At 38.7% G+C, this 26,227-nt stretch overlaps 1 protein-coding gene across 1 annotated transcript in view; it reads left to right on the top strand.

Moving 5' to 3' along the window:
• Positions 1-26,227, top strand: part of LOC309691352 (ephrin type-A receptor 6-like) — a 183,806-nt gene that overhangs the window by 141,801 nt on the left and 15,778 nt on the right. The window contains exons 7-10 of the mRNA XM_082508968.1: positions 10,811-10,935; positions 11,288-11,450; positions 13,516-13,624; positions 25,613-25,683. Coding sequence (XP_082365094.1) covers positions 10,811-10,935; positions 11,288-11,450; positions 13,516-13,624; positions 25,613-25,683 — 468 coding nt within the window. The remainder of the gene's footprint in view (positions 1-10,810; positions 10,936-11,287; positions 11,451-13,515; positions 13,625-25,612; positions 25,684-26,227) is intronic.

Below are 26,227 nucleotides of genomic sequence, written 5' to 3'. Positions count from 1 at the left end.
GGATGGATGGATGGATGGATGGATGGAAGGAAGGAAGGAAGGAAGGAAGGAAGGAAGGAATAATGCTCAGGGCCCTTGTTGTACAAATCCAAGCATAGCGAAAGGGAAAATCTGATGCAAGCAGACATGTCATATTTATACTGGCAATTATTTTAAGCCAGATGGACAATGCCCTTGCTTCTGTGCTAAACATATTGTTCAGCTCTTCTGAGCACTTCATGTTCATGAGCTTCCATGAGTCAGAGGGGATTGTATTTACCCTGTGTTTATTGTTCCCTATCAGCGGCCAAAATGTTAACGTCAGATTCCCACAATCTCGTGTCTGAGTTTAATGCGTCTACAACATAGCTGTGGCTGCAAACCACATTGGCCTGCCACTACTGTTGTACCCGGCTGGCATGAGAAGCAGAAGAAACCCTGCAACATCACAGCCTCAACAGAGTGGTTCATTACACAGAGTTAGATCAGATAAAGTCCTCCTGAGATGAATTTTCTCTGCCACCAAGGACAGACACGGAAAAGGATATGAGCACGCTCTGAGTAAAATGGTCATATGAGAGGTAATATAATGATAACACCTAATAAGATGTCAGCAGCTTCAGCTTATTGAAAAGCAAGGGTTTATTTTCTACTCCGGCTCCTTCATGCTTTCTTTTTAAGACAAAATGTGCATAGACGTACTTACACACATATTTATGCATATACACCCCTGCCCTTTGAGCTTTCTTGATTATGCTAATATTATTGGCTGTTTTCAGTCATGCATGACATTAGGTTGTTCTGGTTTGACTACCATTTCAAACTACCTACCAAATTTTACATGCCTATTAAATCTCCGGTTATTAAGAAGAAGCCAAGCATTAAAAAGCATTTAATGTAAAAGTGGCTGTTGCACGGCATTAAATGTTGTTCAGTATACATCACCCCTTATTTCATCAGTTTTGATTCTGTTAAAATTATTGATAGGAGTGTTTAGCTATTTTGTGTTTTAATCATTCGTATGGCATCATGTCAAGTCAACATCAGCTACTTTTTTTGTTTTGTGAGGCTGTTTGCATTTTATTTACCATTTACAAACAAATGCAAGAATTGCTTGTATTTCAATATGCAGTACAATCACAATGCCACCTGTAATGAGTTAGATATCATTTCCAACAAGAGCCATAACACTTTATGAGAAGTCCTTCTATAAGCACTCATATGGTGATGTGCAAAAAGTCTAGAACCACCTCTTATTTCTTTGTTTTCTAATTAAGGATTCAGGTATTTTTTTTGTAAAGCAGCATTGAGCAATAGTTCTCCAGGCTTTCTGAAACTCTTTCAGTTTTTCTTTAGACATTGCCTACCATCTTTACTCATTTTTAGTGCAGTCCTTGTATCTGAGCATTTTCAGAAGAATGGTCTTGTTGTTTTTTAAAATACTTGATGAGTCAACCATAGAAAAAGGCATATAACTAACAAAAGACCCGACAAGTGTTGCGTCTACACATAACAATTTAGGAAAGAACATGGAGCTTATCCCAGCTGCTACAGGGCGAAAGGCAAGGTGTACCCTGAACAGGTCGCTGCAAGTGATGGACGGATGAATGGACAGATGGTGAGATGGACTTTGTTGCTAGCATTGACAAAAACAAATAACTTATTCCTAATTCTTCATATGCCTCTATAAAAAATCTGGAAAAAACACAGATTGGTGACTCTTGACTTGGCTGAAAAATAGGCATAACTCAGCATGTTATTCCTCAAAGAAACTGGGACTTGGGTACTTACGAATCAAGATTTGAAATTTCTGGTTCAAATTCATGTACAGGAGGTCAGCAGAGTGAAAGCAGTGAGTCATCTGTAAAACGCGGTCATGGTTTGAGGTTGCATTTCAGTCAGTGGCTTGTCAAAATTGATTAAAATTATGAAGGCAGAAATGTAACCTCATGATTTACCATACAATACCATCTGAACCGCAATAAAGAGAAGCAACAATAGAGGGCATGTGCTGTCAGACAGCTTTGGATAAGATCCAAAAACAGTCGAGGTAGGACTGTGAGCTGCACCTAAAGAGTTACACTAAATTAGTCATTGTTTAAGTTACACATATGCACACACCTACATAAACACACATCACAATATGGCGATAATAACTCAAGAAAGTCACAATGTTGCATTTCTCTCATACCACACTGTTTCTTTTATTCATTGATCCTTAATACTAATAATTTTGCATTGCAGCATAAGATGGAGTACAATACATATAAAACAGACTTTTACTTATTCTATTTTTTTCTGTAGGATTACACGACTTTGTAAATATAAAAGTACTTCTTTCATGTTTGAAAACACTAAAGCAATCTGTTTCCTATTCCCTTTCAAATAACTTTAGAAAATTCTCATCTGTGGGTTCCTGCTCTCTAATATACTAGTAACCAGTTCCTTCCCATGTTGAATAAAGAAGGAAATTTAAAGATCATAAAAGGTAGAATTGGTGGGCAAAGAGTAGTGGTGACAACAACAGAGGTGTTCGCTTTCATTTTCTTCTAATAAAACAATGACAGTATGGTTTCCCAGCTCCTGGCTAACAAGCTCAAACCCCTACAGCCCAAAACTTTCATTTTATCTAACAGCCAACCCCTAACCCCAACATCCGCCTTCAGGATCTCTCGTCTGTTCCCTTAACCCAGTGCTTCCATCCGCTAATACCGCGCTTCTGTCAATGTGAGAACTGCAAACACCTTCCCCAGGCATAGTTTTGTAGAATAATTGATTTAAAAAAAAAAAAAAAAAAACATATTGGTGGCATCATTTCACTTTGAACCCACATTAGAAAAGCAGGCCTACATTTTATAATCATATAATGAGTCAGCTCTGTAACATTAGATGATAATGTATAATAATGAATCTCAGGGCAGTTACATCTGCTGACCTCTCTTGGGAGCTCAGCACAATTATTTACACAGCAGAAATTCATAGACCAAAGTTAATGTAATTCAGTCTGAGAAAGGAAGATGTAGCTTATTCACTTATTTCCAATTAAAACTTGTGGGAAGGAGAAACAGCTATGTGGATTTGTTTTTTTTTAACAACTTGAAAGAACTAGGACGTGTTTTGAAAAGTAACCACTGAATGTGTGAGTGTGGCAATTACAGTACAAGCGACAAGATGGGCAGGTGTGATCACTGTCAGCCAGTGAAGTGCCTGTAGTAATATATAGAGTAGTAGTTGCTAAGATCCCCAAAGACTCCTCTTAGCTTAGCAGTCTCTCCACAGATTGTATATATATAAAAAAAGATGATTACTTTTAAAAATGACTATTTAAAAGCTTCAAGATTGTGAGGTTTGTTTTTCTTCAAACAAGCACGGTCACATTTGGACAGCTTTATGATTTTATGGGCACATTGCACACACACAGATGTTAGAATAACATTTCACTTATTTGACTTATTTTAAAAAATTGAGTACAGACAAATGTGGGGGAGGTCACTGAGGCAGTCCTTGGTGGCAGAGCCCCTGGGGTGGGTGAGGTTCCTGAAGGCTCTGGATGTTGTAGGGCTGTCCTGATTGATACGCCTCTACAATGTTGCATGGAGATCAGAGGGGCATTCCTCTGGACTGGCAGAACAGGGTGGTGGTCTGGAGCTGCACTGGCCTGTTAAGCTGGAGGAGGTGGGGAGAGGGAGGCCTGGGCTTCAGTGCCCCTGCAACGCGGCCCCGCAGTACAGACTTGTCGGATGGTCATTTTGTATAATTAATCACACAGTAATATATTATTATTGTCAGATAACGTGATTTCAAAATTCAGGAAAGCTGCAAAACCAAAAACAAACTCAAATGTCTGAATTCATTTTATTTGATTTAGCTGATGTTATCTGAGAGGACTGCAGGAACCAGGAATCACTTAACCATGCATCTTTCATGAATAACATTAAGCCTTACTACAATATAAAGGGATAGTTATAGAATCTTTTACACCAGTAGGGGTTGTCACCAGGGCTGGACTGGCCATCGGGCATACTGGGCATTTGCCCGGTGGGCTGCTCATGATTCTTCATTTTTATGGGCCGATGGGGTTTCATTTCTTTACTTTTTTTTTTTAAAGCTATAAATGAATAGTGGTGAATTGGCCAGTTGGTCATGATCGACTCTGGACTGGACCAATTACAGCCGAGGAGGTGAAACTCTAAAGTTGAGGTGAAAAAAGGAACGTGATTTGTCCCGTACGACTTCAGCTAGAAAGTTGCTTATTCAATCATGAAACTGATCAGTGATCAGCTGATCGGCTTTTCTCTCTGCGCCAGAAAGAGGAAACTGATGGAGCAACAGCACATTTAAGCTTGATCAGCTGATCCTTTTTTTTACGTAGCTGACAGCTGGGTCTAGCAAACTTTTGCCAGGGGAGCAGGTAGGGCATTAACAGGGAAAGGGGGACACAAAGAAATACTTTTCTTTTTTATTCTCATTTGAAATTTCTGACTTAATAAATAATTATCTGAATCTTACAACCAAAGTTTTCATCTGATGTAAAATGTATAGAAATCCATTATTGTATTCAGTAAATATTAAGTCTAGTGTATACCCTAGTAAGTTATAGTATTCTTTCCTTTGGGAAGGTACCATCTGTGCAGTCTGCAATTCTGTTGAAGAAAGATGTTGAATCTATTTAATTACTGGAGAAAAATCATAGATTTCTGTGCATTTGTTTTATACATGCATTAAATTAAAATCGGTTTTGTCAATTAACCCTTTAAGACCTACCATAGAACCAAGTCCGCCAGAGCTTACTTTAAATGGCCTGGTAAATGGCCTGCATTTGTATAGCGCTTTACTCAGTCCCTAAGGACCCCAAAGCACTTTACACTACATTCTTTCATTCACCCATTCACACACACATTCACACACTGGCAATGGCAAGCTACATTGTAGCCACAGCTGCCCCGGGGCGCACTGACAGAGGCGAGGCTGCCGAACACTGGCGCCACCAGGCCCTATGACCACCACCAGTAGGCAAATATGGGGTTAGTATCTTGCCCAAGGATATTTGGCATGCAGCCAGGAGGCAGCCTGGGATCAAACCACCGACCTTCTGATTAGTGGCTGACCTGCTCTGCCACCTGAGCTACAGCCACCCCAAAAACTGTAAACTTTACTTTATATTTTTACATGCCATTTGTGGGAGCATTTCAAGTTGCTATACATCAATACAACTGATATAGCCCAAATTTTAATAATATATAATGTATGCATTAAGTCTATAGTAACTACATAAATTGCAAAAAAAGTGCAATAAACTACAAAAAAATTGAAAATCGTTTTTGTTTTTTTACATATATTTCTACTTAGAGAAATTTAAGAGGTTTATCCCTCAAAACTTTAAATACAAAAAAGTTGCAAAAGTATTTTACAAGAACAGGAAGTTTATCTTGAGTGTCTAGTTTTATTTTTGAGACACACCAATTTTTATATACTGCAGAAAAAACCAAAATAAATCCTATAATGCAAATTTGCAAAGAAAACAGCATTTGCATCAAAATAAACTTTCTAAAGCAGTGCAATTTGAGTTCTAAGCATCCCAGAAACTATTCAGAAAAGCATGAAGTCAAACATGACTTTTAAAAACACCAGGATAGGTTTATAAAGCCCCAAAAGTAAAAACCTACAGTTTCCGCGAAATGACGTCACCTCCGGTTTTGGGCAAGTAATGGCAGTCATGCGATAGTTCGCGCTGACGTCAATGTAGGAAGTGTTATGAACAGCTGCAAAGCTTGTTTCTGGATTATTATGTTTTTGTTGCTGCAAGTGCTTTTTATGCAATTTTTGCAAAGCTATATGTGGAAGGAAACCGTGACCTAGGACAAGCTGATGGCATAAAATGTAAGTTCAACTCCTCCAGTTTCATTTGCAAAATACAAATTATGCTAACTTACATGGTTCCGGTGACCGGTTCTACAGGGATTTTACCTCCTAGGCCCTGGTCCACATATGTGTACATGGCATTTTGGGTTATTTAGACCAAAATACTCAATTTTGCTCTATAAGGGCCTGATATCCACTTACGAGGACATTATACTGCTATTTTTTTGTATTGAAATTTTATATGAATATCCTCATATCTGGCTCTCATTTTTCTTAGAAACAAAAATGAGGTGGGGAAAAAAAATCTGGTAATTCTTTGTGTTTACATTCATCAGGTCCCAATATGCCCAAATATCAAAGAGAGATTAAAAATGCATGCCATGAAATTTCTTTTCTTTTTTTGCTGGGAGTTGTCAACCCTATTAGTTAGGTATATGCAGTGTTGGGAAGGTTACTTTTAAAATGTATTCCATTACAGATTACAGAATACATGCCCCAAAATGTATTCTGTAACGTATTCCGTTACGTTACTCAATGAGAGTAAGGTATTCTGAATACTTTGGATTACTTAATATATTATCATGCTTTTTACAACTACGTGAATGTACTATTGCTATGATTTATTACTATTACTGAAGGTCCGCGGCTCCGAACCATAGTAAAGGGACCTTTGGCTAATATGTCGGGTTCCGTGTGGACCCATAGCCGAAAAATAGCTTTACTTTGTTGTGTGGGTCAACTTTGCTTGCGAGAGACAGAGAGAGGCGTTAAAAGGCTGCTCCAACGGAACTTATTGTTTCGGAGGAAAACACGAACACAGCGTACAGTCCAGTCTTAATAGCTTACTTACAACTGGGTTCCTCAGGCACTCTTCTTGGCTGCAGTGGTTATTATTATATTTACATACTTCCAGCTCCCGTTTCTGCTCGATGATAACTCATACTTTTCCACTCGCCTTTTTCTCCCTCCTGGCGCTCACAGACACATAATGGGTATGGCAGTCCATTCTCCCTGCAACACGGACTACACTTCCCATCAGGCTACATTCTTTAGAGCTATGCCTGTAGCATTCTGCCTATTAGCTTAGCACAACAACAACAAAAAGGCGCTCTCTCACCCAGGAAACACGCAGAGAGAGAGAGCGTCACCCTGTAACCATGGCAACCGTAACGCTGCCACCAGGAACAACAGAACATAGCTGTCAAACAAAACCCAAACAGTCCTGACCCGCTACAATATGAAACAGGAAAGTACCGCCGTGTAATCCATTTATTTCAACAAAGTAACTGTATTCTAAATACCACCTTTTTAAACGGTAACTGTAACGGAATACAGGGAGTGCAGAATTATTAGGCAAATGAGTATTTTGTCCACATCATCCTCTTCATGCATGTTGTCTTACTCCAAGCTGTATAGGCTCGAAAGCCTACTACCAATTAAGCATATTAGGTGATGTGCATCTCTGTAATGAGAAGGGGTGTGGTCTAATGACATCAACACCCTATATCAGGTGTGCATAATTATTAGGCAACTTCCTTTCCTTTGGCAAAATGGGTCAAAAGAAGGACTTGACAGGCTCAGAAAAGTCAAAAATAGTAAGATATCTTGCAGAGGGATGCAGCAGTCTCAAAATTGCAAAGCTCCTGAAGCGTGATCATCGAACAATCAAGCGTTTCATTCAAAATAGTCAACAGTGTTGCAAGAAGCGTGTGGAAAAACCAAGGCGCAAAATAACTGCCCATGAATTGACAAAAGTCAAGCGTGCAGCTGCCAAGATGCCACTTGCCACCAGTTTGGCCATATTTCAGAGCTGCAACATCACTGGAGTGCCCAAAAGCACAAGGTGTGCAATACTCAGAGACATGGCCAAGGTAAGAAAGGCTGAAAGACGACCACCACTGAACAAGACACACAAGCTGAAACGTCAAGACTGGGCCAAGAAATATCTCAAGACTGGTTTTTCTAAGGTTTTATGGACTGATGAAATGAGAGTGAGTCTTGATGGGCCAGATGGATGGGCCCGTGGCTGGATTGGTAAAGGGCAGAGAGCTCCAGTCCGACTCAGACGCCAGCAAGGTGGAGGTGGAGTACTGGTTTGGGCTGGTATCATCAAAGATGAGCTTGTGGGGCCTTTTCGGGTTGAGGATGGAGTCAAGCTCAACTCCCAGTCCTACTGCCAGTTTCTGGAAGACACCTTCTTCAAGCAGTGGTACAGGAAGAAGTCTGCATCCTTCAAGAAAAACATGATTTTCATGCAGGACAATGCTCCATCACACGCGTCCAAGTACTCCACAGCGTGGCTGGCAAGAAAGGGTATAAAAGAAGAAAAACTAATGACATGGCCACCTTGTTCACCTGATCTGAACCCCATTGAGAACCTGTGGTCCATCATCAAATGTGAGATTTACAAGGAGGGAAAACAGTACATCTCTCTGAACAGTGTCTGGGAGGCTGTGGTTGCTGCTGCACGCAATGTTGATGGTGAACAGATCAAAACACTGACAGAATCCATGGATGGCAGGCTTTTGAGTGTCCTTGCAAAGAAAGGTGGCTATATTGGTCACTGATTTGTTTTTGTTTTGTTTTTGAATGTCAGAAATGTATATTTGTGAATGTGGAGATGTTATATTGGTTTCACTGGTAAAAATAAATAATTGAAATGGGTATATATTTGTTTTTTGTTAAGTTGCCTAATAATTATGCACAGTAATAGTCACCTGCACACACAGATATCCCCCTAAAATAGCTAAAACTAAAAACTACTTCCACAAACATTCAGCTTTGATATTAATGAGTTTTTTGGGTTCATTGAGAACATGGTTGTTGTTCAATAATAAAATTATTCCTCAAAAATACAACTTGCCTAATAATTCTGCACTCCCTGTACAGTTACTCATATTTTGTATTTTAAATACGTAACGGCGGTACATGTATTCCGTTACTCCCCAACACTGGGTATATGTAATTATAAATTAGGTTGTTTTATATTTTTGCTAAGTACTATTTAGAATACCAGAATAGGGAATGTGGTGTAGGTTTAAGTTTATTATAAAGGCTTTATGCCTTTTCCTATAATACCATGGTGGGCTGGTGACTAGTTGTTGGTTGTTTTTTTTTGTTTGTTTTTGGGGGGGGGGGGGGTTGGTGCCAGCCCATAAACGTTTATTTCTGCTCTCTCAGTGTTATGAGATGGGAGCAGACCCTTGGAGTCAGCCTTTGGTGGCCATTCAAGGAACTGTAGTGTTTATCACCTCTGATGGTTGCTGAGTCTGTGAGTGTGGCTGTATCCCAATTCAGGGTCTGCAGCCTTAAAGTACGCAGCCTCAACGATCCTCAAGGGCCGCGTACTCAAAGACCGCTAAGGCCGGAAGTGCGAGGCTTGTGAAATGGGACGGTCTAGCCTCCGTTGCGCTGTCCAGGTTGCCTAGCAACCATAATACTAACAACTGGAAACGTGTCATACAGCTTTGATTGACAGAAATGAAGGAGAAAATCTTTTGTTCATTTGTTTGTTTGTTTCTACATGAGCTTTGATCATTCTCTGATTAAGCTCAGCTATTGAACGGCGTATATTTTAAAGTAAAGGCTTTAAAACCAAGTTAGTACAAACGTCACTAATGTCACATAACTTTGCCGACATGTGGCCAACAGTAATGTTTAATGTTCTTCGTTATTAAACATTTGCACATAAATAAGTGACATTATATTCAGTACTTACTTAAAGTTTACTCTTCGGGCGCCCCTCATCCGCCGTTTTTTTTTCGGCAAAATTATCCACACCCACCGCTGCGCTATGCATTCTGGGATATGTTGGGCCACGAAGTCTACACTGCCACAAGCTTAAAAATTCAGGGAAATGAAGGACGCATTTCAGGGCCGCATTTCGAGCAGCCTTTGAATTGGGACAGCCTTCGGCGCGCCGCTGTGACGTAAAGGGGATACAGCCTGTGTTTTGTTCTCGTCCTTGCCTTAGGTACTGCCCTGTTCAGCTGACTCCATTCAGTAATTAGGCCTAGGAGTAGTTAAGGTCAGGATGGGAGCACCTGAGTATCAGAGTGTTACTCTCTTTACTGTCTGAGCTGTGTGCTTGTGATTGTTTACTGCTCAGTGGAGCAGAGAGTGTTTTGATCATTTAACATTTTTGACCTATTATTCTTTTGACTAACTTCTAGGTTTTTGTAGTATTTCTTCCTTTAAGGCAGCTAAAGTGCCTTATACACTTAATTATTAATTAAAGAAATTAAGCTCTTTTTCAGTTTTTGCCTTGTTTACTTTTTCACTCCGGATGTGTTCACTGTTACTTCCCCAGTTCCCCAAGATTTTCTAGGGAATGTGACAGTTCTTTGATGTTTCAGCGAGATTCTTGTTTACTGGAATAAACTACAGCTGTTGCTGATGTGAATCAGTACTTTTAAAAGTATGGGCTCCCGAAAAACAAAACTTTTGTGTACTTACTCTGTGCATTACTTACTTATTTCTGGTGTAGTCCATTATGATTTCAGTCATTAGTTCGGTGTATGAATAAACAATCCAGGTGAGAACAAAAACACAGTAAAGACATCAAGAATACCTCAATGGTCTGCTTAATTCTATTGTTTGTTTAGCTGATTCTTTAATTCTTTAATGTGATTTTATGGCTATAGATAATACAGTCTATAAAATCGTATGTAATTCTGGCTAAATAGCTCTCAAATATACCACACAAAGAGACCGCACAGAAAACAAAATTCTAGATTGGACTGTTAGAAATACAGACTTATTGGAGGGGAATGGTGATTCATGTGAAAGAGTAAGCTTGCTAATTAAATTATTTTCTGCTGCTGAGTCTTGGCACATTGCACTTCATAGTTACACACTCTTTGTGCACTTTGTGTACAATAGCATGTAGTGTCTTCAGCAGCAGTTTCTCAACAATGCCAAGAGGGTAAACATACTGAAAATGATACCTGTCTGTGTGTTTGCAAACCAGGTCCGTCTCCGGTCGGGGCTTTAAAGAAGGACTGGGCTTCTCCAAACAGCATTGCACTCTCCTGGCAGCAACCTGAACAGACAGCACTCCCGATCATTGATTACGAGGTCAAATATTATGAGAAGGTACTAAAATACTCAGCATATGATTCAAAGGGCAGATATATCACTTCTCAAGAGGAATATGTCATGTTTCCGGTGAATTATTAAGCTCACAACATTAATTTAACAAGAAAAGGCAACTTTGTAGAACATCTCAGCAGTACAAATGTGTCATACGAATGATTTACTGCCTGTAATATTTGTTCCTAAAAGTGATCAAAAGAGCTTACAAGCTCTCCATCACTACAATGTGGCTGGAAGGTAGTATTTGTCACTGCTTGAAAAAATATCAATGACAAATGTATCTTTTAAAACTTGGTCAAAATATTCTCCGCAATGCTGAGACTTTTGATCATCCCTCTGTTCTGCCCCACAGGAACACGAGCTGCTGAGCTACTCATCGACACGCACCAAAGCCCCCAGTGTGATTGTCTCGGGTTTAAAACCAGCAACTTGGTACGTCTTCAGCGTGCGCACCCGAACAGCTGCCGGATACAGCTCCTACTCTCCTAAATATGAATACGAAACTACAGGAGACTGTAAGTACCTCAGACAATCTACAGTACTTATTTGTTGTACTGCAGTAAGGCCAAAAAATAGGGTTTTTTCATGACAATAATAATTTGTCATTCAGTCTGAGAAAATCAGGTTTAATATTGAAAAATATATTTTCAACTCTAAATAATGTGTTGTTTTTGCTCATCTTCAAGACGGTAAGTCGGCGATTCAAGATGCTAGTTGCAACCAGCAGCTCAGGTTCAAGTGTAGTTCATGTAGCCTCAAGCAGCACCTAAGGCAGCCTACATCAGAGGCGCCACAGCAAATAATAAACCTGGATGTGAGACCACCTTCAAGTTTCCACACATAACACCACCACTTTCATATCTCACAGCTACTAATTAGAAGTCGCCTGGTTCCCAATTAGGCACAGTTATATCTATCGGAAATGTTGGTGTCAGAAGTACAGTTTTTATTTGTCAGTTCAGTACAACAACATGAGCATTTTTTGTTGTTGCTTTATAAATATATTATATTCTTTTCCCCTCCAATCAGCCTGTAGTTACAGTTATTATAGTTCCAGGTCAAGTTTGATTTTTGTGTTTAAACGTGGAATAACGTGGCTTCATTTTTCAAAATGACAGTGATCCCAAACACAGGGCCACTACACCTGGATAGAAAACACACGATGGAGTAGACATGGATTTAACTACAATGTGAACATTTGGCATCTCTGCAGTGTGAATTTCATATAGGTTGAAACCACAACCCCTGAATGCCTAAAAGGTCAGAATGTCACTTGCAACGGCGATCGAAAAACTGAATACAATCAACAGGGGAGTCTGACAAAACAGCCTTGATGTTTGGTGTACTCTGAATCAATGTTTTCTCCCAGTGTGTATGTGTGAGTAGGTGCTTTATTGCAAGTCTACTCATAAAATACAAAGGTCCAGATGCCCTTTTATGTTGGGTCAGGTATTGTTGAGGGGTGATTTGGCTTCATAGTGGCCCTCTCCCTTCCAAAGCTGCAGAGCTTTGCTTTATCTGTGGATCAGAGAGTGCTTGGCCAAGCCTTTGTACTGCCTGGCCTTTTATCTGAAAGAAAAAAAAAAGCAGTTTTGGCCCCTGTCGCTTTCTCCTTCTGTGTCAGTCTGTCTGTCTGCCTGTCAGTTACTGTCACCGCAATAGGTTTTCCATCCGTCTGTGTATCTGTCTGTCACTTCTGTCATCCCTTTCCTCACCTTGCATTTTTCATCCCCTCCTCTGCCACCCCTCTCTCCCTGTGCACACCTCATTACAGCAGCATCAGTCCAACACATCTGTTTAGTTAGTGATGTGAAGCTTAGGACTAGGAAAATTGCCTTGTGTCATGTGACCACTTTCACTCTACCATCCCCTAAATAGACTGTAATTATTTTTATCAACCAAAACACACATATTCTCGACAACCTCCGTTCACATATGTGCTCTTGGCTCTATTCACACACACGCACTTAATGTATTAACCCACATGAGGCTCGCTCTTTGGGCTAGCGACCACGCACCCAGATCTCCAATTCATATTCATTAAGCATGAAATATTATAGAAATAAGTTTGGTAATAGCAATCATCTTTCAATTATCTGGGATTCGTTAGCCTTGTGACAAGACACAGAAAAGGGAAAATCATGAATATCAAATGGGTCCAATTTAACCAAATGTTCATGGACTAAATCACAATTTCATGAATGAATAATATTAATTAAACAGCAGCAGGCAAATGAATCATTCCCGTGTGAAAGTTAACTGAGGGTTTTCTTGCATTATGAAGAGCAGATCAAACATGTCTCCTAATATCTACCTATCAAGAGAGCTTACATGGTCTATGCATACTACACTGATGATAAGAAATAATGAAGATGATGTTGAATGATTGTTTTGCTGAAATCCTCTCACTTCCCTCTGATTTGTCCATGTTTATTTTTATCTTTTTTAAGTGCTCTTACTCCGCTTTCCATGTTTCTAACATGATGATGTTATTTTACTCTTCCCCACATAATGTCTCTGCCCAGCTACATATTTTCCTTCTCATCTCATTTTCTTTCCTACTATTTCTTTTACCTTCAGCCTCCAACATGGCTTCTGATCAAGGCCAGGTGTTAGTGATCGTCACAGCAGCGGTTGGTGGTTTTACTCTTCTTGTCATCCTCACTCTCTTCCTCCTCATCACTGGAAGGTAAGATGGATATACTTATCCTGGTTTTACTCAGAGTGAATATTTCACTGCATGGTTAGTTTCAACTGACATCCACTCTTGTCTGTGCATTAAGTGGAAATATCACTTTAGTTGGGTGGTGTTGTCTGTGCTTCAAAGGTAGATATGGTAATCACATAATTCATTCTTCCTATTGGTTAGATTATTTGGTTTCATTGTGCAGATATCAGTGCAGTGTAGAAGCCCCAAAAGACGTTCGTGTAAAGTTTTGCAGCAACAATGTCCACGGTGGCAAGTGGGGAGTTTTGATAAGTGCGCTGACCAAAGTCATGGTTTGTGCCCTATTTATCCGTCATATATATTTAATAGACTACAATTTGTTCATGTAAATAGAGAGTCCTCTTTACACACTAAGGTTAATTATGGAGTTCCACAGGGTTCTGTGCTAGGACCAATTCTGTTTGTCTAATATTCAAATTTGTTTAATGATTTGAAACATTTAGGTGCAAAAACATTTTCACATCTTTGATATTTTTATATGTTGATGCGCAGAGCCCTAAGTGATCTGAACATTTACAAAATGTCATCTCAGGCTTCAGGCTACAGGATTCAGCCTACAAATAGTTAAGGAGGAGGAATATTTCACTTGTTACCGTTAGTGAAGTATGTCGAAAGGTAACCAGGCGTCTTTAACAGCAGACAATTTGGCTTGTCATGACAGGAAAAGTACAAGTGCAGCTAATACTGTTAGGGACGGCTCTGATCCATTTAAGTATGACTGTAATGATTCATTTAAGTATGACTGTAATGATCCATTTAAGTATAACTGTAAGCTTCAAAATTCCTTACAGTAATGTATGTGCTCAATATTTCCACAGGGCATTGGCACAGCCTTTCACTACATTTGCTTCAGCAATTACCTTTGGACACAGAATACCACTAAAACCCAGGGAAGGGAAGGACATATCAACGAATTATAGGGTTATATATCATTTGTGCGCACTTATTTTAAGAACAAAATGTGAATTTGTGTAGAAGGTTTTGCCTTTATAGTGATTTAAATAATTAAGCAATTTTTAGTTTCAATTATGTATTAAATTGATAATGAGGAGTTTTTGAACAAACTAAATTTCTAATCAGTTTTGCCAATTTATCACATTACATTAGGTAACCTAATAATTCAATCAAAGCACCAAATATATTTGAGGAAAAAGAAACACAGACAGACACACATGCAAAGGAAGAAGGAAAAAAGGTAAATCATTAGTCTGCCCTAACGTTAAAGATGCACATTCAAGTATACTATGTGGGCAGATGCACAGGTGTGTAACTCTGCAAGACAGAAAAGAAAAGCAACAACACTTTCAAGACTCTATTTCAGAAGCTAGATTTGGAAGCTAAATAATTTTCAGTTTCACTATGAAGATACTGATCAAAAAAAATAAGTAGAATTGCTCACAAAAAGTGAAATATTCAACATCACAAATTAATCTTCTGTTTGCAATATATTTAATATTGATGTTGATTTCGCAAACATTTATGGAAACCATTTTTAAAAAGGAGTTTTGCGTCTTTTGATAATATTTATAGTAATCCAACAATACGAACCTGTGGTTCCATTCACATGCAAATGACAACAATATAATAGCTCCTGGTAGTAAAACAATGGATTGATCTCCATTGATACAAATTAATTAAATCAAATAAAGAACAGATCAAGACAGCTATTATTTTTCTAAGAAATAATCTTTGGTAACACACAGAGTCTGGATAATTTACAACACCCACAGAGTTCTAAAGACAAATACCAAAATTTGAATTTGGATTTAAAACATCTACAACATTGATGACCTGTTTTGTCCAAAATAGGAGGTGGAAATGAAGCAAGCTAAGCAAGAGTGCATTATTAAGATTCTGACACCTTGACAGCAAAATAACTGTTTAAAAAATGTATTTTTGTATTTTAGTTTTAAAGATGGTGAAGATTTTCTCAGTCACATTTGCTGGTAGCAGTGATATAAGCTCCCAGATTGAATTATTAAGACACGCTGTCCGATCAGATTGGAAATCAAAAGTGTTCACAGTCAGACTGAATTGAAGTAAAAGGCGGACTGTCATAGAGGGAGGAAGATGAGATATCATTTAAAATATGCCGAACAACACACATCGTCAGAATATCTCTGCAGAGAGACATTGATACTGTTCCAGTGGGTTATCTGTGTGAAAAATCACAGAAATAACAAATGCAAAAATACAGGTATAAAGAGAAGTACAATGTTTCTAAGGCTGCAAATCTCATCTTTTGCACCTTGTTTTTTTATGCATTTGTCACCAATTGCCTGATAAACTGATTATCTTTCACACAATTACACAGTTTTTAATATGTAAAGATGCATTTGACTGTTTCTCTTAAGTAGACTGATACTTTTTATATAACACCTTTCTACTCTAGCTAAATAAACAAAGTACTTCTAACTAAAAGTCTCATTCACAAGTGCTGTATTCAATGCCTTAAGCACTTCCCTACTATGACAGGCACAAAGTGGATGCAATATCTTGGCCAATGATCCTTCATTACATAAACTAGAAAACCCGAGGATCGAACCACCAACATTTCCATTTGTAGACAACCAACCGGCTTGGTGGGCTGTGGTTCACAACTCAGACACTCCTGAGCCAAAGCACCCCAAGCCTACAGGGACTGGTATTAATGGGCACTTTTCCATTCAAGTAATATAACATGAGCCACACCTATACTTAGCTTTCTAGATCAGCAGAGATCTGGTGTGCGGAGGGTGTGAGCCATAACACCCTGAGCATATGTAGTGTAAATGTATACTACAATATACCTCTCACATTACTGCAACTGACTAGTGTCCCACCAAGAAGGCATTTGACATTAGGAAGGATTTGGGTTCAGTGGACAAAAATGTCTGTTCCATATAAAGTGTTTGATGTCTTTGGACGCGAGCTCAATCAAAATACTCCAAGTTAATGATTTTCATCAAAGATTTCCTGCAATTCCTTTTAATGGGGCTGACAATGAATTAGATACCTGGCGTTATTGGTCTCCGGATATCCAAGTGATTTATTTATTTTTGAAAAATAAATGACACGTGTGGGTATAGCGGTGGTGTGCAGGGTCTTTATGTTTGAGATTAAGTAACCCCTCAGGACCCAATAGTATGTGACCCAATAGTTTATGAAGATTTAACAAAGTGCAAAGACAAAACAAAACACACACCATAATTGCTTAATTCACTCAGCACTGACTCAGAAGTCAATGTGAGCGGATTTAACATGCAGGTGGTGTTTTTAGTTTCCTTAACATTATTGTCCTTAGCTTCTACCCAGCTTTAGAAGCACATGCTTTAAATGCCTTTAAAGCCTCTGGATGGAATGTGTGGACCCAGGACGTTTTTATTATCTAAACCTGACCTTTGACCTGATATTTTCTAATGCATTTCTCAATCTCTTACACTCATAGTTTCATCAGAAAGCTTTAATTCAGATCAAAGACATGGACGTGTTTCCGCTGTGCTTCAAATTCATTTTGACTGGGAAAAATTATTGGAACTTTTAGAAACTGCAACTTGTACTTGAACTCTTCATCCCGGTTGCCAGAGGACTGCAACCATGAACTTCACAGATATTATTTTATATTTTCTTTTTTTTATGTTAGATGTGCAGTGAACACCTTTATTGTTGGTTTCATTTAAATGCAAAAGTCCGCAAAGTCCAAGTTTAACAGCTGACATTTAAAGCATATTTTGGATTTTGGTAGTTCTATGTGATCTATGTTTGTAGGAGGGTACTTTGTTTAAGATGGCACGCACAAACTAGGTGCAAGAGTTTTTGAATTGTAGTACAAGAAGACTTTTTTTACCTGAATTTGTCTAATAGCAGTCACAACAGCAGTTGGAGTGTTTTTTGACTCCATCACAAGCTATCATATCTGCAGTCCCGCTGCCCTGTGTAGGAGGAACTTTCACTCTCTTTCAGTTTCAAAAAAGCTCCAAATGTACTTCAGCTGCCTGGAAAAGATGGGAGCTTTCAGTCATACGCCTCTCATAGATGTAAGGTTGTAGAGGACTTGCTGTATGATGACTGTTTAACACCTGGCTGGCCTAAAAGCTTACTAAATTTACATCTATGTTTGCTTTCTGCTTATGCTAGATTTGAAGAGTGGGAGCTTCTATGAGAATGAAGGTGTCATGATTACACAGATGTAGCCTAGTTGAAGAGTTTTGCACTACACTGCTGCAATGTTTTTTAATCATTTTCTTCATATTTTCTTTAATCCATCCTTCCTTTTGTGCCCTTTGTAGCCTCTGCAGCAGAGCGGTGTACTGCAGTGAGGTGACTGTGAGGGATGTTAGGGTAAGAGAGGAGTGGTTTGAATTACACTGATGCTTTGATTAGGGCTCTAAGCAAGGTTGTTTTACTGAGGTGTGTGGGTGGGTAAAGTGCTTTTGAATATGCGTGTGTGAATATGTACTCTAACAATGTTCGACAGGGCAGAGAACAGTGGAAGAAGCCAAGGTCTTTGTGTGTGATAGCCGGTATTGTGTGTGTGTGTGTGGCCTCCTTACAACATGAAAGCCGGTGAGACAGAAGGATAGGCGGATAAAGGGGATCAGAGGACAGGACTGGAAAAGACTGATAAAGGCACATGCCACGATTTCTTTAATGAACAGCTTGACCTCATCAGCAGAGGTCAACAGTAGCTTTCCAAATCCCCTTCTTGTCCTCTCTGCCACTGTTACAGTTATCTGCTCTGTCTATCAGTGTCCAGGATCCCACAGACTTCACTTAGCCGAAACCCAGTCTGGCAACCTGTGGCTCACAGCCCTCTGACACCTGCTCTAATCTGGCAACCCGGATTATGTTAAGTCTTCAAAGAGAAGAAGGCTCATATGTGATCACATGAACCCACACACACTTGCGGAAGCAAGCGCCAACACTTTCTCCTCTACTGCACTGTCTGCGTTTTCACCCCAAACTTATTCAGTCACAGCCTGCATTATCCTTTCAGTTAGCCTGGCCTCTCTGTCATTCTGGGGAGGTTGTTTTTGTTGATTAGAATAGTTACTGAGGCAGCACCTCTACCTCACATCACATTTCATACAGAAAAAATGTATTATTAAAAAAAGAAGAAGAAGAAGAAGTCTCCTGCATAATTCATGTGGCTGCTGATCCAGCTGAAGCTGTGGAGAAAAAAAAAAGCCAGCCATGAGGAAGACATCAACTTCTCCTGTTTCTTAAAACTGCAATAATCAATAATGTTATTCAAACAATTTATCATGTCTGTCTGCTACAAATTGGTGTCACGTGGAATCAACATAGGCCTACAGAATATCTGACTGCAGCTCCTGTCTGCTAGCCAAATAAAGTTTTTTTTGTTCTTGATGTTTCCTCAGTTCAATACGTAGCAGTGTGAACTTGATTTGTATTTCATATGGCTGTATATACATACAGTAATACTGGATAGGAGCAAGTATAGGATAAGTGTGACCACCTCTGTTAAAGCAGTCGATTTGACAGTTTGCAGGTCTGGAGCATTCAGGTGTGTAGTAACACAATGCCCCAGTCTTCCCAAGAGTTGACATCTCAGCACATTCAACCCAAGGTCAGATCAGACCGTGTAATGCTCAAAGTAACTGCAAAAAAGCTAAGAGCTACATCTGTCAGATTGCAGAAATATTTGACAGTACAATTAGAAAAAGACTGAATAAGTTTGACGTGGTTGGAAGCGTCGCTAGGAGAAAGCTTTCTTTAAATTGAGCGTGGTGGCACTGCAGCTTAGGTTTAAAAAGTTGCATCTGAACAAGCCCATATGGAAAAGATATATATATAAATCTTATAAAGTTTGTATCTGTCTTGTGTGAAACTTGTATGAAAAGCATATAAGTGTGAAAACAGATATAAGATCCCTTGAAAAATTATATAATGAAACTTGTATGTTTTGGATACTTACTAAAACAATGTATGAAAGTAATGCGAAAGTGGCCACTTTCATGAGTAAATCATGTAAGCCTTATATGATTTACTCATGAAAGTGGCCACTTTCATGAGTAATCACATATAAGTTTTTACTATTTCTTTTCCGTATGGGAGTACAGATGAGACCAAAGTGGAAATGTCTGCCATCCAGTGCCACAACTGGTGGAAACACATCATGTAAGGACAAACGTTTCATACCAGTTATTAAGCACGGTGTTGGAGAGGTGATGGTTTGGGCTTGTTTTGCAGCCACAGTATATGAGCACCTTGCAGTCAACCATGAACTTTCACTCTGTACCAAATATTCTAGAGCCAAATATGACATAATCTCTTCAACAGTTAAAGCAAATCTACAACAGCGTGGCTGAGGAAAAAATCATTTACAGTGTTGCAAAGTTGAAATGCTGTGGTGGAGCTGTGCATCCACAAATGGGCCCACAAACCTTAATGAAGTGATGCAACTAAATAAGAGTGGGTCAAAATTCCATCGCAATGATGTGTGAGACTGATAAAATCATACACAAAACCCTTACATACGTTATTCCTGCTAAAGGTGGTTGGTTCTACAAACCATTGAATCATGGAGTGTACTTATTTTTTTTATTTTTTTGTAGCATAAAATCTTGTGAAAACATCAAAGACAGCTACCATATACTGTATATACCAAAATGTTTCTGGTCAACTGAAAGATATCAGATATTATTTTTATTTATTTAGTTATTAATTTATTTTGTAGCTTTTACTGGCCCCTGCAAAAATGTATTGGTAGTTTGATTCTATAGCACGTGATTTTTGCATTCAGTATGAATGTTATTCTTAAAGATTTATCAGGACAACAAGGATAGTATATATAAAGTCAAACAAATGAGCCAAAAGAGGATTAAAGCTGTAGAGACAGTAAAGAAATTCCTTAGAGGTGATCTTTTAAAGAAGTTCATCTGATTTAATGTTGCAGGTTTAAATGTTAGTCGTTTTTTACAGCCTTAATAGACTTTCGCAAATTTCTAGCGATAACTAATTTTTTTTTTCCCCTGAGTTTTACCTCGGTATTTTTGGCAATTATTTTTATTATTCATTATTCTATATAAGCGTTTGTTTAATTGATCTGTGTCACTTAAAATTCCTAAAAGCAGGATTTACTTTGTTCTCATTCCTGATGAACTTAAGTAATCAAGAAGTACTGTATATTTGTAATTTATCACTAGTCAATTTAGACAAGAAATATAGTATACTGTTGAGGACTGGGGCATGAATATCCAATGTGGCTCACCTTGGAAGGCTAAAATATACAAAGATACATTAAATATAGTAGCCTTTACTCAACATAGGCCTATGTTTTAAATTCTTTGCTTTTATTTTGGTCCATTTTTACTCAGGCAAAATTACCCAGTACTCCTTCCATCTCTCCCTTGATGTCTGTGTGGAACTAAATGGCTGCAGCTGTTTGTAATTACTGTCTTTCTATGACTTATTTATCAAACTCTTTGGTATATTAAGACTTTTGCCGCCTTTTGTTGTCTTGGGCATAATGGGGAAGTGATGACTATACTGCATAATAATAAGAATAGTACACAAACTTGAAGGAAAACCAGCTTATGAATCTGTTTATTCTTGTTATGTTAATAGTAGCGTGTGATTTTAGTTGTGTTGTATATATTTAAGCTCGAACAAGTCCCAGAGCAGTGGAAAAAAACCAAAAACATGCAGTTCCATCACGTCCCGCTGGAATCAGGACAAGCTGCAGACCTCTGTCACTCACCACCACCAACTTCATCCCTCGTGGACCACAGTGGTGTGGAGGAGCAGGGCTGAGAGAGGCAGACAAGTCTACAGCAGTGACAGTGAAGCAAGGACTCTCCTCCGAAGTGACAGTGTGACTGTGAGAGCTCTCTGTTCCTGCTTCTGTTCTGTCTCTGTTGGGGGTTTGGGTCAAGTCTCTGGGCTCTGCTCTTCTACTTTGCTGCTTCTCATTTAAAGGATAACAATGGTGAATTTTCTGCCTCGCTCCGCAGAGGTATTTTTGCAGCACTGTTTGTCGCTTTGTTTGCTTTTCAGCGAGCTTTTGCAAAAGCTACCAGGATAAATTTACTGGAAGAAAAAAAGGATGAAAGTTGCATTTTGATGGTGATTTGAATTAGTATTAAAAAGAAGCAAAGAAAAAGGCAGAAAAATAAGGAAGATGAGCTTTCACAGTAGCCTTTTAGATTTGTAGATTTTTCTTATTGCTAGCAAATCCTTTGAAAAGACCAAACCCAACAATGAACTGACCTAACTAGCAAATGTCTTTGTAACAAAAGCCTGATGAAGCTCATTCATCATTTTCTTCATTTCAAAAATATACGGGGAAATATAAAAAATAAACAAATTCAGCTTTTCAAACATGCTCTTTGCTAATAAATATAACATCTGAATAAACACCAACCTTTTAATAAGCATGAGACTCTAGTTTTGTCACTTTTACTCTTCTTGCATGCTGCGTGACTGTAAGAAACAGGCAATAGAGTTCTATATTCTAATAAATGATGAAATATGAGAAAATTTATTAGGGGATACACCAGCGGGACCAAGAGCCCCTCATGCATATGGCTATTAATTAAGCCCTCTACTGCAAGAGGTGTTTTAAAATTCATCAGTGATACATCCTCTGAGAGAACTCCAAGCACCTTTTAATTTTTTATATAACTATTTTTTACCTCACTGCTCCCCTCACACTGTGCCACCTCTCACGCAACCACGTGCTTCACAGGTAGCAGTGCCATGTTTAAATGAATCCATTACTCCGTTTTTAAATAACAGTGAGCCGTTTTAATGGCCGACGGTGCTTCGGCATAAGATGCTTCAGAAAAGGGATGATTTTACCCAAATTATTATATTCTCCCTTGGATATTTTTAAATTATAACTTTACAGATAGTTTTATGTAACTATTTAAATGTTAAAAAGTCAGTACTTCGACAGTTTGGATGCTGTTTTAATGGCTGTTACTGCAGCCAACTTCAGTTGCTGCTTGTTTGTAGGTCTCTCTCCCTTCAGTTTTGTCTCGAGTGATTAAAAAGGATTCACTGTTTTACTGGGATGAAGTGACTGACTTGCCCGTTGAACGTGTTCTCCTCCATGCCATGCCTCCACTGTGAAATCCTGTCCAACCAGTTGAATCTGCCGTTAGTTGAATCTGAGCAGAGAGTATAGCCATGTACCCTTCAGATTTCATCCTGCTATTTCTATAAGCACTCAAATTATCAGTAACCACTAGGAACCTGGTTACATTGGTAGCCATGGACATGCCCATGGCAGAGCATTGATGTTTTAATCTAATCTTGACTGTAACCAGCTCTTTGTATCTTGTTCTAAACCCTCTGTATTTCCATTCATGAAGGTACCGCTTGACTGCGGACTAGTCATCTTATGTGGTCTTTCAGGGCCTTTGGTTTTCAGTGCATTCTTTCTGAGAACGTTTCTGATGGTTCAGCACTAACTTCAGATCTTTTATCTGCCATGAAATGTAAGTAACTGGGCCTCATCTGGCCATCAAACTGAGCTACTAACTGAGGGCTGTGTATTAAAATTATTTCCTAAAAAGTTAATGCAGTTGTTTTATTACCCCACATTGAAATTCTGCCCTGCAATCATCTCTTGATTGTATGATTTCGAATCTGCTTTGGTGGTTTAAAGAGGCGAAAAATATTAAAAATCATGTCATTGTGCAAAGTCTTACAGAACTAACTCTAACCCCTTAATGACATTTTCATGCATTACATTGTTTTACTGGCAAGCCAAAGACATAACTCCCTCAGCAGCCATCTTTCAGTGCACCACAAAACTATTTTCTCTCAAGCATAGCTTTATAGCAAACCTTCTTTGTTACCAATTCATCATTTCACTCTCAGTGCCTCAATACCATGCAGTTTTTTCAAACCTGTCCATATGCAGCACTTTGCCATAAATATAACTCGGAAAAAGTTCCTTTGTGGTTTTTTTGGATTTTTGATTTCAGAGTAACATCCAAGTATCTATTTGGATAAAGTCATCTGTGGTCTTTTGCAGATGCTGTCATCTAATCTCTCAGCTTTTCAGACTTTCTTGGCAGCAGCTCTTTATCTGTTGTTGGCTGTCTCTCAGTCTGTCAGTGCCCAGATAAACTCTCCCACAAACACACTCACACACACAGGAGGACGAGAGAGATTTTACGTAGTTTTTTATTTCCAACAGTCGAATGTAGAGAAAACTTTAAATTTTCTTTGTTCCTTTTGGTTAAGGGTCATTGCGTGTCGTTCTCACTGAACAGATGTCACTTTTCTTTGCATTTTCTCACAAATTGTGAATTGCATGTGTGTCTCTTGCATTATATTTTTTAGCTGCAGAGCCAGTCCCCTGAATGAGATGAAACCACCTCCATCTTTATTTTATCAGCAGACAATCTAACCTAACTCAGAGCCAGACTACGTATGTCGCTGAACATTTATTTCAAATGATAAGCTGCAATGATGAAGCAATCTGGTGCTGTGGGGTTATTTTAGTTGGCAGCTGTATAAGCTAGAATTTTGCCTCATTGTGCTGGTGTTTGACCCCACTCACTGCAGTGTTTTTAAACAGAAATGTTGAGGAGAGAGTCTAAAACTGATCATCTTTCAATCTCCGCATATGTTTGAGTATGTAGAGAGACAGGAACGATCATTTTAAGTTGTCAGTAATTGTTTGGGAATTTTTTGTTGTTTTTCGCTGCTTGAAAAAGTTGCACATAAGAACTCAAAACACCAACATTACGCACGGAGCTCCGTGACTTGTGTTGTTTATATCAAGCTGTTTTTGCAGACGCTTAACTGTGTATAAGGGCCAGACTGTGCACATAACTTTATGGTGATTGTGACAAGTAGATAGGGATGTGTAATTCAGCATGATCCAGAGAGCACTATAAAATGATAACAATACCACAATCTATTTTGGGAGTAGCCTAAAGACATGAGAATTGGTTAGAGCAAGATTATGTAACAGCTGAAAGAAGCAAGCATCCCTTACTTAAACAAATGAAAAGTAATTGTGTTAGAGTAGCATGATCCTTTATCATCCTCAGAGAAGCATTTTAATGGTTTTATCAAAAAAGTAACACAAACAACAAATCCACACTTTTTGGTTTTCTACTTGTTGTCCAGTCATGATTTGTCAGGAACCCCATCTGATTAGATGTAATGTAATGCAAGGGATACCTCTTTGGCTTTATTTTCCCCACACAATGATAGCCTTATAACTTGGATTCCCAACATGAAGATATAAAAGGCCTACAAACAAAAGGGAGCAACTCATCTTGTTGTTTCCTTTTATTCTCGTTTATTTTTACTTTATTTTTTTTGATGCCATCTCTTCTGTTGCTGTTTACTTCTTAATATTCTTTAAATCAAACGATTGGTTAAAGCGTTAAGCCCAAAATCACGGTTTAGGTTCACATACAAGCTTTCAGTACGTAAGGCACGTTTAAAATGCAAATTTCTCTCCGTGGTTACCACGGTTACGGGTCATTGGTTATCAGGGTCAACCAATTGTGATGACACCAGCAGAGCGCTTTGTCAGGCTTTGAGGGAAAATTAAGGCAAAGAGGTACTCAAGCGTTACAGTCTAAAGATGCCATCGGTATGTGATAACATGGGAGAGAGAGATGGCCGCCAGTAGTTCCACTGACTAGTGTATTTACAAAGCACTCTGCAGCCATCTTGAAATGCATTCTGGGTATTTATCCAGGTTTCTTTTTTTTATTTTTTACTTTCATTTCAATGATCACCAGAACATGAAGACTGCATGTACAAATAAAACCTTTTTACCCTGAAGGCTAGACATCTGCCTTCATCTTTATTTTTGTGGAATTCACCCATAGGGATCAATTCAGGATTTATTTAATGACATGCCTCAAATGTCTCTGTAGTTAGTCCCAATACCCCCCACTATCCCAATAAAAGTCACATTATTGCTCATCTGATAAAGTTTTTACTCAATCAGTCATTCTCTGTGTTTTCCAGGTGTCAGTGGTACTTCAAGGCCAAGATGACCTCGGAGGATAAAAGAAGGGCGAATTATCAGAATGGGCACGGTAAATCAATCAAGCTGCCTCTCTCCTTTTCCTTTGTTTTCTATGCCTATTGCCTGACTTTGCAATATCTGCTAAATAAGTTCTAAGTAAGGAACAAACTCTTTTTGAAGCTGGTTTTAACACTACTTGTGTCTGAATGACCAAATATTTGTCTAGAAAGTGACATGTTTAATTTAACGTGGTGCCAGTAAACAGGGAATAAATCTGAAGTGAGTCTGAGAGCCATAGTAGGGAGCTAAGAGCCACCTCTCTTCACTTTGCATTCAACATGCACCACGTACTTCTGTATGGATCATTTCCCATTTGTTCTTGTTCCTTTGCATATTGAATTTTGCACCGACTTCACCATGAGCTTTTACAGAATACAAAAATGCCTACCCGCTTTTGTCACGTGTATTTATTTAATAGAGCCACTAGCATGCTCTTTCATCTGTCTGTTTCTTCTTCTTTCCTTCATCTGTTGTCTTCCTTCTTATGTCCACTTAAGTTTCAATTAATATGAGCATGAGCTTTATGAGCTTTTTTATTATTTCATATTATTTTT

Source organism: Aulonocara stuartgranti (genome assembly GCF_965226115.1).
Source record: "Aulonocara stuartgranti genome assembly, chromosome: 16".
NCBI lineage: Eukaryota > Metazoa > Chordata > Actinopteri > Cichliformes > Cichlidae > Aulonocara > Aulonocara stuartgranti.
This window is presented reverse-complemented; position numbering and strand designations above follow the sequence as displayed.